Source organism: Lolium perenne, chromosome 5 (assembly GCF_019359855.2).
Source record: "Lolium perenne isolate Kyuss_39 chromosome 5, Kyuss_2.0, whole genome shotgun sequence".
NCBI lineage: Eukaryota > Viridiplantae > Streptophyta > Magnoliopsida > Poales > Poaceae > Lolium > Lolium perenne.
In genome coordinates, this window is record NC_067248.2 from 255,115,102 (window position 1) to 255,127,523 (window position 12,422).

Here is a 12,422-nt window from a genome sequence, read left to right on the forward strand (position 1 = left end):
GTTAATGCTTTGCTCCGGTACTCTATTAAAAGGAGTACCTTAATATCCAGTAGATTCCCTTGAGGCCCGGCTGCCACCGGCTGGTAGGACAAAAGATGTTGTGCAAGTTTCTCATTGCGAGCACGTACGACTATATATGGAACACATGCCTATTGATTGCTTTGTACTTGGACACCGTTTTATTATTATCTGCAAATGATCTGCTATGATTGTTACATGAGTTTCTCTCATCCATGCAACGCCCGTTATCCGTCCCCGTGCCTGCAGTATTTTAATCCTGCTGTTTACTATAATCACTATTGCTGTCTCTGTTACTCTGCTGCTGTTATTTCACTACTGCTACTGCTATAAAACTGTTACTACTGATAAACTCTTGCGAGCAAGTCTGTTTCCAGGTGCAGCTGAATTGACAACTCCGCTATTAAGGTTTTCAAGTATTCTTTGTCTCCCCTTGTGTCGAATCAATAAATTGGGTTTTACTACCCGCGAAGACTGCTGCGAGCCCCTATACTTGTGGGTCATCAGCTTTGAGCACGGAGTTTCACCATCTCCGACTCACACTGAAAGTGACACAAATCGGGTAAGACAGACACCTAACATATCACGTCGGAATATGCTCACACCTGATGAAAGAGACGTCATGAATGCCCAAAGAAGAGCTGACAGGCAATAGTTAACTATTGATCAAAGGAATGCTAGCCAAAGAGCTCGAAGACAGAGGGATAGGACGACTTTACTAGCTAAGCGGAATGTAAAAGCCTTGGCTAAACGGAAGACCCCATGCGCTGAATCCATCGCAATGATGTGCCCACTTGGGGTATCCTCCATATCGACATATCCAGCTGTACCAAACACATCACCCGCCATGGATGCAGATGATTCACCTCATTCCTCCCCTTCAGCAGTCACACACAACTACGCGATGGAGACGGACGGTAATTATTCATATTTGCTTCACTTCCTATTTTCCAGTCAACTACTTACCGACACCATACTGTTGCAGGTGAATACCTTAGCAGGACATTTGACAATAACCTCATTCACGATGACTTGATCAACGACACACAGCAGACCAACGAGCAAGGTAAGGAGAGCAGATCTCATCGAAGGTCTCGAGAACGAGCAGAAAAAAGGGTGGAAGGGAACGAGACACGAGAAAGTAGTGCACATCGAAGAGCAAACAGACGAAACATACCACATGTGGAGAGGCATGCACATCAGCAACATTCTAATGCTCGGTTTGCAACTAAGCAGACCAGCCCATGCACACAGTCAATAACAATGTCATGCCCCGATGCATCTACCTCGTCTGCAAACTGCCCTATGCCAAACAGGCAATCATCACCTCATGAATCAGCATCGGCGAGCACACAAACTTACACCATTGGGACCGACGGTAACTTAGACGCATCTTTGTCAGATTCTTATTCTTAGACATATAATATATTAATTCTTTTACTTACCGACTCAAAAAAAAAATTAAAGGTGACATGGAGACGTTCCTATCCAGGCTCATGGAGGATAATCCCACTCCAGGCGATATCATGGATGATGAATATTATCTATTCGCCGGTGAAGGTACACCTTCACGCCTATATATGTTCTTCTTTCCTCATTGCGTCAAGCTAACATATACTGCATAACTCAATAATGACAGAAGGTTCCGCCGCTGGTGAAATGGACTTTGATGAACCAGAGTCAAACGTCAAGGACACCATCAACCTGGATCCTTTTGAATTTGTTTACTCAAACATGCCTGACAGCACGCACATCCTGAAGCACACCGAGAACTGCGAACATTGCAACGCCAAGAAATTCGAGTACGAGACTGATGGTTTCTGCTGTCGAAATGGGCAAACCGAGTTGCTTGAACCGGAGCCTATACCGGAACTCATGAGGCTGTGGTCTAGCTCCGATGCGGACTCTCGTCATTTCCGTGATATCATCTGGTTCTTCAACGGACACTTCTCCTTCACAACCCTTGGCGTCACCCTCGACAACAACTACACCAACATGAAGTCCGGGGTGTACACATTCCGAGCACAGAGAACGATGTACCACAATGTGCATTCATTCGGTCCAGGTTCTCGTCCAGAACATCTGCAACTATACTTCTACGACGATGACCCGAACCTAAACCATCGTGCCAAATCCACAGAGAATTTAGATCAGAATGTTGTCAAGATGTTGGTGGACATCCTCAAAGAAAACCCCTACTCAAAACAGTTTAGGAAACTAGGAGCCTAGTAGGAAAATCTTGATGAGTACCGCATTGAGCTGAACACTGACCAGAAGCTAGACCAAAGGAGATATAACAAACCTATATCAGATGAGGTGGCTGCTATTTGGGTAGAGGGCAACAACCTAGCAAGAAGGTTCGAGCGCAGCATTATCCTCCATGGTAATAACAATGAGAGATATGGTATACAAGCGACACAGGGCTGTTACGACCCTCTCTCATACCCCCTGTTCTTCCCAAATGCTGAGCTCGGCTGGCATCCTAACATACCTAAACATAATGTATCATACGCAGCTGCACAAAAGTCAAGAGCAGAACGGGATAACGATGCAGGTTCGATCTGCCGTATATATTCATATATTTTCTGCAATTCATTCCCATCTGATGCCTAATATTTTTCTCTTTTGCCTTTCGACAGAGGGAAGAAGCAGGATGTGCGTATCTGTCAGGGACTATTACTGCTATAGGCTGCAGACGCGTCCTGCCATATTCAACCCCATACTGCATGGAGGACGATTGTTCCAGCAGTTTGCTGTAGACATGTACATCAAGATTGAGGGTTGCAGGTTGAACTGGTTCAGGGAGCACCAGAAGGAGATACGTGCTGATTTGTATAAAGGCATTGTTGATAGCATCGCTGCAGGAGAATCTCGAGATGCCGCTGTTGGCATAAGGACAGTGCTCCCATCTACCTTCAATGGGGGTTATCGAGACATGAAGAAGAGACATATGGATGCCATGGCACTGGTGCAAACGTACGGCAAGCCTGACATTTTTCTAACAATGACTTGCAACCCAAACTGGCCGGAGATAGTTGATGACTTGATGCCTGGCCAGACCCCGCAAGATCGACCAGATCTTGTTGCCCGTGTTTTTAGAGCCAAGCTGGAGGCCATGAAGGAGATTCTCCTCATAAATCACATCCTCGGTGTTGTCACAGCACATGTATATGTCGTCGAGTTCCAGAAGAGAGGCCTCCCCCATGCCCATTTCCTGTTGATCATGGATTCAACATATAAGCCCGTTGTGCCAAATCAGTACGACCGTGTCATATCTGCCGAGCTCCCTGACAAGAAAAAGTACCCGGAACTCTATGCCATGGTCGTAAAGCATATGATGCATGGCCCATGCGGAGTTCTCAAGCCCAACAACGTGTGCATGCAAGATGGGGTGTGCAAATGCAGATACCCGCGAGCTTTCAACGAGAACACCGTACAAGGGAAGGACTCCTACCCTGTTTACCGCAGACGAAAGGACGGTCGTCACGCTAAGGTCCGTGGTCAGATTCTGGACAACAGATGGGTTGTGCCCTATAACCCATACCTTCTCCGCATGTTTAACTGCCACATCAATGTTGAGGTCTGCTCAAGCATCAAAGCTGTCAAGTACCTTTATAAGTACATATACAAGGGGCACGATCGGGCTTCGTACAACATCGACCAACCTGACAATGACGGTAACATAGATGAAATCAAGAGATACATTGACGCAAGGTGGGTTACTCCGGACAAGTCCCAGGTCACCGCACGCCAGGAAGAAGCGATGCTCGCCCGTCGCTACTCCCGCAACGGCGGTTCCTTGTGGCGCAGAACTGTGCGCATCGACAGAGCACAACAGCAGCGCGAGAAGAGGAGGTGAGTTCAACTTTGACATGTGGCACGAGGCCCTGCGCTTGTCATAAGAGTTCTTCCATAAGGAGTGCGAGGTGTTTGCCGCCGCTGCCATGTAGTCAAAAAAAGGGGAGAAGGTGGGCCAAGAGGAAGCAAACAATGGATCAACGGCAACATCTACGGGTTAGTTTTTACTGAAACAATCTGGAGAGGATTTGTATTTAGGTTGTTATTGATGCATTGTGGGTGTTTATCAAAATGTATTAACCACACATAAACTACAGGGCAGAGGAGCCGGTGGAAGGTAATGTTAACTTGGTTGTTTTTCTACTCTAGAGCCGATTATGTTTTATCTATAACTCCATATTCATCGTCTATATACTCTATGATTTGACAGTCATCTGAATCCTGCTGGAAAAATCTCAAGGTCATCAGCCAACATCCTTTAAAGCCAATAACAGAGGCGAATGAAAAGATTGGTTGTGGTCTTGTGGATATTTGAAGATTTTTCGTTACTTTATTTTCTTTAGCATATAACTATGAAAGAGAACTGATTATCAATGGATCTTTTTTGATAAATGATATATTTGCATAATGTTTATACCTGGCTTCTTCTGCTTCTTCTAAATCAGTACTATGGCAAGTGCACAGGGTGATTATTCTACTTGAGTATGATGTTCTTGGTTCGATTCGTATAATCGCTAAAATGTGTGCCTTCATGACTTATCTACCTGATTTTTGCATTCTACGGTTGTTCAAGGGGGTAGCTGAAACTTGCAGGACTCTCCTATCCCCTTCTTCATGCTATGTGCGCATGCACTTCCGACCAGTATGGTTAGCTAGAAATTTCAGCATTCGCCGCTTGTCGGTTGTGACATGCGACCACTTAGGTGAGAAAAAGGTTATATCTTACAGATCTCTATAATCTAGGATGATTGACATTCAATGGTTTTGTGTTCTGGAACGATATCGATTTTCTAATTCCAAGCAAAAAAATTGATTCACAAATGCATATGGTTATAAGCTATAAGGGTGAGGGCTTGATATGCACTTGGTTTTTAGTTGCAGAGGCACTACATTGATCAAGCATTGATATGTTAAAACTAGCATGGATACTAACTTGTTTTTTCTGATGATGTACTGTTTTGTTTAAGAAATATTTTATAAAGCATTTTGATTCAGTGGCATGTGAATTTTAAAGGCTTGATTGCATTGCCTGACTATTTCTCTTCATATTTGCAAGGTGAAGAAGCAAAAAATATGAAATGAGTGCACATGACAGCAGTGCCGAACTTCCCAACAAAAGGAACAATGCATCAGTTCTTCTGGTTCAAAAAGATGCATAGACGACCAAAGATGGATGTCGTTGGATCCTAGGTGCCATCCAACAGAGAACTTTAGTCAACAATTTTCAATTCACCAGTGCCCCCAATAGATCAACTGATTCCTAGGGGCAGTAAACTCCAACGAGTGAAGGCTACACACCATAGGCAGAGTGAGTAGAATAATATTCGTTGGGTGCTGACCTGGTATTAGAAGGTGTCCCCATCCTCATTGATGGTTGACAAGTTACATTACTAGAACAAGTGCGGCAGGTTCAGATGAACATTCACATTCATCTGATGCACGAGAGAGTAGAGAGGATCGAGAGAATGTTCTCCTATGAGAGTATGAAGAAGAGTGTGATGGATGCTGCAAGATGTGTTTCCCGCCAATAGATCATTATCATGAATTGTGTAGACGGTACATTGGTTTCAAGTCTCTCGAGAGAGAACATATCAACAACCTTGTCGCCAAGGAGCACAACCTAAAGATGTCTCATGATCTGAAGTAGCTTGCAAATAAAAGGAAATAAGGTGTGTATCTGGCGGTATGTAGTTTAGACCAACTTAACTTCAGATGGATTATTATTTCATTTGTAAGGATCATCATCATTCCACAAAAGAAATCAAAGATCTCAGGCCTAAAGCGACCTGGTGGCTTATTCATATATGAATAAACCAACCCTACTAGCTGCAGTCATACATGAACCAACCAACCATGCTAGCATACCAAAGATCGGAATTCCTTTGCAGCTCTATTTCAGTGAGGTAGGTCATTTATCAATAATTAAGAAGGTTCAGCAATAAAAACTCACTATTTCACTCAAAACATAGAATGAGCAAGAAGACATCACTCGGCACTTGACTGACAATATCAACACTATTTTCATAGGTATCAAAACAAGACTTGCACATACTTTGATCTTATCCCTGTTGTCTATCTTCTTTCAGTCTAAATCAAGCATGCACCCGACTCATGTCTTGGTCTAACAAGACTTGCACATACTTTGAACTTATGACTAATAAACCCGATCGAAGGGAGTAAAGAAATGGTTTGTCCAGTATGCATGGTGGGCATTCTACATTCTACATTTTGGTATTTTCACATTGAATCTTAATGCTAACGACATATACGGCTTATGCATGATGGTCAAGAGATCATGAAGATTTTTTTGGGTACACTTATCAAGAACGATGCATGAAAATGAAGTAGAAGAAATCCCTAACATTGTACATGATCTAAAGAGCTTGAATGAGTAGATATTAATAAAAGATAATTAATCACTATTCATTTCTTATTCAAAAGATGTTAAATTATACCTTTTATTGAAATAAAATTTTATGAGAGTTGGAACATTAATATTTTTAGAATATACTTTGTGGTTATTCTTTTCTTCATGTGAATGTTCGCGCTCATTATAGTGACATGATAAAAAAGCTGTAGCAACGCACGTGCATTGAACTAGAATCTATTAGTACGGCAGCTAGACTTTGTAATAGCGAGTATGAAGAATTAGGTAATTCTTATATTTGACACCTAATATGTGAGCTTTTCACTTTCACATAGACTAGAAGAACCTACCAAGATGACGATACATCGTTGTTTTTGGAATATGGTGACTTTATGATCGTTTGTGATGGCGTTGAATGAGAATTGGGAGCACATAACAAGAATGTGATAGAACTTAATTTTCGTGTGAGTGTGTTGGCTGTGATGAAGCAATGAAGGGATTATAGTTGCAAGTGAAGTTATATGAAGTCAAAGAAGAAGCATCGAAGCTCATAATTAATGATTCAAGTCTAGGTACATTGTTGTTCGTGCGTGGTAGCTTCAAGATGACAAAGGACATATTCGCTAAGGTGAAAATTATTGAGATATGTGTTAAATATGTGTACAAGTAGTGCTACAATTAGACTTGTAAGGCATAGATTTAATAGTATTGAAAAATATAGCATTGACATACATTATAAACTGATTATGCTGAAATAACAATGTAAAATTAGTATAAATGGCAAGATGATAAACCACGTTATTAATTATAACTTGATTGAGTCAATCACAATCATCATGGGCTTGTGTTTTCCTGTACTAAAACCATCATGTAACTCTTGTGGGATTGAATATAAACACGTAACCGAGTTGAGAACAAGGTATGGCTTCGTACACACACAAAAATCTATACCTAATAATAAAGGGAGGATTGTTTCCGTCGTCCAATATTTTTTTGGACCGTTCTACCCTCCCACCAAATTACATATTACCACTAATGCCATATAATGAGTGAAAAAACGTTTTGATATTTTATCCGTCCGAGTGGTCCATCAACCCGAACGTACGCATCGTAAATAAATCGATCCATGTCGTGTACGACAAGTTTTAATCTTCCGTATATAAGTACACATATATGGTGCGGCAATTGCCGAAGAAGTTTTTCGCGATATCGTCTAGCACAACTTTCTTAAAATTCGCCGGCAAAGAATCGATCGGATTCAATCCTGCCCAAGCACAGGCGGTGGACGCGCTAATTAATGGATCAACCAGACATGATGTGTTCTCCACCCTCTAGCCACGTGCTTCCCCAACGCCGGAAAATTCCGCTGCGAGGTCGTACCGCTGGAGAGCATGAGGCGCATCCGATAAGCGTCGCTGCCGAGCTCCGCCAGCCAAGGAGATAGCGGTTCATGATTTCACTCGCCCCGGCCGCCTTGGCGGCCCTCTCGACCCTAACAAGAATGTGTCGTACCCGAGGTCTACTGGCCGTGATGCCTTGGCCTCGATGCTCGGGTGCTGCTGCTGATCCAGGAGATGCCCAGCGAGAGGGACATCATCACAGCATCCCGCCGGCCGCTGCCGAGGTCATCAGATCAGATCATACCTGATCCAGGAGATGCCAGGCGAGAGGGACAGCATCACATCATCCTGCCGGCCGCTGCCGAGGTCAGATCATACCGTGCGTGGAATCGATGACCAACTTGAGTAGCTCTATCCTCCTTGATTGATTGGAAAAGTCTAGAGGTTTGGCTCCTATGCATGCAACTGAAGTACAACTTTCGAGAACGGTTCACTCCAATCCGGACAAGCGAGTATCTGAATTATGACACCTGGACCGGTACTTATAAGGTGTGATGTGAAAAATACACTCCTATATATGCCTCTCGTAATCTCTCCGTTGCAACGCACGGGCAATTTTGCTAGTACAAATAAAATCCCTACAAAATTAGCACGTGCTCTAGAAGCCAGCTGGATAGCGGGACCATGTTTTGAGTGAGCACTGATAAGATCCGCTTATCACGGGCCATGACCATACGTGGATTGTAGGCTGTTTTGGTGGCCCTGTGGTATGGTGCACAAATCATATATGCACGTACATTAATTAATCGACTGATTGGGAATGGAGTATGGATCTGATCTGATCGCGCGATATCGCCCATAAAAGGAGAGGCCGATCGATGTATGGCGAATCCAGCCAAAGCATACGGAGTACTTACGATTATCGTCGCCTGCCGCCGTCGACATATATACATACCTCATGCAGCAGGCGGTGCTCGTGGCCCCCGGGGTGAAGGGCAGGACGGTGGCCGCGTTCAAGCGCGACGAGCTCAAGCAAAAGGACGCCGTCTCCGGCCTCATGCGATCCATCATCGTTCCCGGCGGCGATGCGCGGAGCGCCTTCTTCGTCCTCGATCTCGGCGAAGTCGTCCACCTGTACAATGCCTGGCGCCGCGCGCTCGCCGACGTGCGTCCATACTACGCCGTCAAGTGCAACCCGGAGCCGGCGTTGCTTGGCGCCCTCGCCACCCTCGGCGCGTGGTTCGACTGCGCCAGCCGCAGGGAGATCGAGGCCGTGCTCGCTCTCGGCGTCGAGCCGAGCAGCATCGTGTACGCCAACCCGTGCAAGCCCGAGTCGGACATCAAGTACGCGGCGGAGGTCGGCGTCAACCTCACCACGTACGACTCCGAGGAGGAGGTTGCCAAGGTCCGGCGCTGGCATCCCGGATGCGAGCTCATCCTCCGCATCAAGGGGCCCGACAATGCCGAGGCCAAGATCGACCTGGGCACCAAGTACGGCGCGCACGCCGACGAGGTGGTCCCGCTCCTCCGCGCCGCCCGGCGCGCGGGGCTGAACGTGGCCGGCGTGTCGTTCCACGTCGGGGACAGCGCGTCCCGCACCGACGCGTACCGCGAGGCCATCGAGGCCGCCCGGGACGTCTTCGATGCGGCGGCCGCCCTCGGCATGCCGCCCATGCGCGTGCTCGACATCGGCGGCGGGTTCAAGGCCGGCCCCAAATTTGACGAGGCGGCGGGAGTCATCAGAAACGCGGTGGCGGGATACTTCGGCGAGCTCCCATCCGTGGAGGTTATCGGCGAGCCCGGGAGGTGCTTGGCCGAGACGGCCTTCACGATGGCGGCGCGCGTCATCGGGAAGCGCACGCGCGGCGAGGTGCGCGAGTACTGGATCGACGACGGCGTCTACGGCGCCCTTAGCTGCATACTCATGGACCACTATGCATGTGCCGCGCCCGAGGCCGCTCGCTTCCAGTTGCCCCGGTGAGCAGACATACACGTCGACGGTGTTCGGGCCGACGTGCGACTCCCGTGACGAGGTGGTGGTCGGCTACCAGCTGCCGGAGATGATAGTGGGGGACTGGCTCGTGTTCGACGACATTGGCGCCTATGCCGCCTCTACCGGCGCAAACTGCAACGGCTTCTTCACGTCCGACATAAACACGTACTTGGCGTACTCCAGCTAAGGCACAATCACATGATTTTATGTATGGATTTGCTATGTCAGCATTTCTTAAGTCACTTTTTAAAATAATTGGTGGCACTTTTATGGCAAAAAATAAACTTGGACCAAAATTTAAAAAAAATCTTAGACGACTGAGACATAGACAAATAATTTATGTAATATTGGTCTCATTTAAGAAATAAGAGAGCGAAGCAGTTAATATATTTCTACGTTTTTCTATTTTTAGCATCAATTCTATATTTTGATATGCGCTTGTCACAAACAACATAATGGGTCAAGCACTGAACAATTGCATGGGCCAAGCAACCAAGAGAAAAATAAGAAAGAGGCCCAAAGGAATGGTGATTGGTGAATCCTTTATGGCCACATGTACCGCACACCGTACAACACATGCGTGGTATGGGCCAGCCCGGTTAAGCCTTGGCAGTTTTTTCTTCCTTTTTTCTTCCTTTTTTCCTTTTATCTCATCTCCCCAAAAGGACGCCAAGTTTGAGGCGAACACGTCAAGCAACCCACTTGTCCGTCGGTTAAGAAACGAGGGGAGACATGGACAAGCAATTCTCAACATTTGTGTAATCAGTTCCTTCGGGAGAGTGTCTCTCTTCCTCCGTCAACACCAGGTTCATCGAATATTTTCCCATCAACGTGGTTGTATTTATATTAATGTGAGTGTTAATCAAAGTAGAGTTGCTACCCACACAAATTAAAAGTAGGGTTGCTGCATAGCTAGGTCGATGTAGATTTGTGGCTGGAATTAGGTATCAATGGTTGTGATCACTCACACGTTTTTTGTGTGGAAATGTTTAACTGCCCTAGCCTTGATGCATATAACCTCTTATTTCATTAGTGAATTTTTAAAATTTGACATATAATATCATAGGTTATAAAGGATTGATACATCAGTCAACCATCTGAAAACTGAAAAAGCTAGCAACATAGTATAACTCGCCAAAGTGAATACTACCTAATTATAGACATCTTACAGGCCCCCGGTCAATCTTGTTGAACAAATCATGTGCTACAATCTTTAAATGTCTGCACCCAGAGAACAGTCACAATGTATAGTATCATATAAAAGTATTATGTGCATGATACTACTATATGGAACTATCTCCATACACTGGTGGAAAAAGGGCCTTTGGTCGCGGTTCGCAACTGCCATTAGTCGCGGTTGCGCAACCGCGACCAAATAAGCGCGACTAAAGGCCCCCCCTTTAGTCGCGGTTGCTGGCCCGTCCACGTGGGCGCCAGGCGACCGTCGGGGCGGAGGACCTTTAGTCGCGGTTCTTCTGGCCAACCGCGACTAAAAGCCGCCGCAGGTTTAGGGTTTTAGCCCCCCCCCCCCCTAAATCTATTTTCTGTTTAATCTGTATTGTTTTGTTTCTTTTGTGCTTTATTTTAATTTTGAAGGAGTTTCACATATTCTACGGTACTACATACATGCATATGAATGTACAATTTGAAACAAATTTGAAATTAGAACCAAAAAGAATTCAAGAGAAATATACAATATATATTCAATATCATCGGATGACCATATACAATTTTGAACAAGTTTCCATACATAATTTAATGCATATGAAGTTCTACGTCCTCGTAATAGTGTTCTCCTTTAGGATGGAGAACTTCCCTCGTGAACCATCCAGCTAGTTCCTCTTGAAGTGGTCGGAAGCGAGCTTCTGGACTAAGCATCTTCCGGAGGTTATTCCTCTGAACATTGATATCACTCGGAACCCGCTCAGAGGTGTATCTCCGGATCATCTCACAGACATAGTATCCACATAGATTGGTCCCCACTGGCTGAATATTGATGTCTACGGGAGCTTCTATTCTTGTCGACAGTGTTGGGCCTCAAAGAGCAGAGGTTTGTAGAACAGCAGCAAGTTTCCCTTAAGTGGATCACCCAAGGTTTATCGATCTCAGGGCGGAAGAGGTCAAAGATATCCCTCTCATGCAACCCTGCAACCACAAAGCAAGAAGTCTCTTGTGTCCCCAACACACCTAATAGGTGCACTAGTTCGGCGAAGAGATAGTGAAATACAGGTGGTATGAATAAGTATGAGCAGTAGCAACGAAAGCACTTAAAAGTGCTTTGCTGTCCAGGATCGGCGTGTGATGGATGGTGGTAATATTGCAGACAGTACGGATGCGTAGAACAAAGAAACAAGCAGCGATAGCAGTATTGGAAACAAGGCCTAGGGATCATACTTTCACTAGTGGACACTCTCAACTTTGATCACATAACAGAATAAATAGATAGATGCTAGACTCTACACCCTCTTGTTGGATGATGAACACCACTAATTGTGTAGGATTACACGAACCCTCAATGCCGGAGTTAACAAGCTCCACAATATTCAATGTTCATATTTAAATAACCTTAGAGTGCAAGATAGATCAACATAACCAAATAGATCACATCAATACCATCATAGTAATAGTTAACTTCATAATCTACAAGAGATCACAATCATAAACTACGCCAAGTACTACATGATGC

The 12,422-nt window shown here is 45.2% G+C and overlaps 1 protein-coding gene and 1 pseudogene across 1 annotated transcript; both read left to right on the plus strand.

Annotated features, from left to right (window-relative positions):
• The first annotated feature begins 865 nt into the window (after positions 1-865).
• On the plus strand, positions 866-3,877 carry LOC127304355 (uncharacterized). Its single transcript, XM_051335042.2, has 6 exons — positions 866-935; positions 1,004-1,084; positions 1,486-1,578; positions 1,658-2,190; positions 2,293-2,572; positions 2,658-3,877. The coding sequence occupies exons 1-6, from the start codon at positions 866-868 to the stop codon at positions 3,875-3,877; spliced, it is 2,277 nt and encodes a 758-aa protein (XP_051191002.2).
• Positions 3,878-8,659: 4,782 nt separating this feature from the next.
• Positions 8,660-10,105, plus strand: LOC127298367 (ornithine decarboxylase 1A, chloroplastic-like; annotated as a pseudogene).
• Positions 10,106-12,422: the final 2,317 nt, after the last annotated feature.

Excerpts from the sequence above, each read along its gene's own strand:
- LOC127304355 (XM_051335042.2), top strand. The coding sequence starts at position 866 with ATGGATGCAGATGATTCACCTCATTCCTCCCCTTCAGCAGTCACACAC. Across the intron at positions 1,085-1,485 it reads ACAGCAGACCAACGAGCAAG|GTGACATGGAGACGTTCCTA; the intron begins GTAAGGAGAGCA and ends AAAAAATTAAAG. Across the intron at positions 2,191-2,292 it reads AGAATGTTGTCAAGATGTTG|AAGCTAGACCAAAGGAGATA; the intron begins GTGGACATCCTC and ends AACACTGACCAG.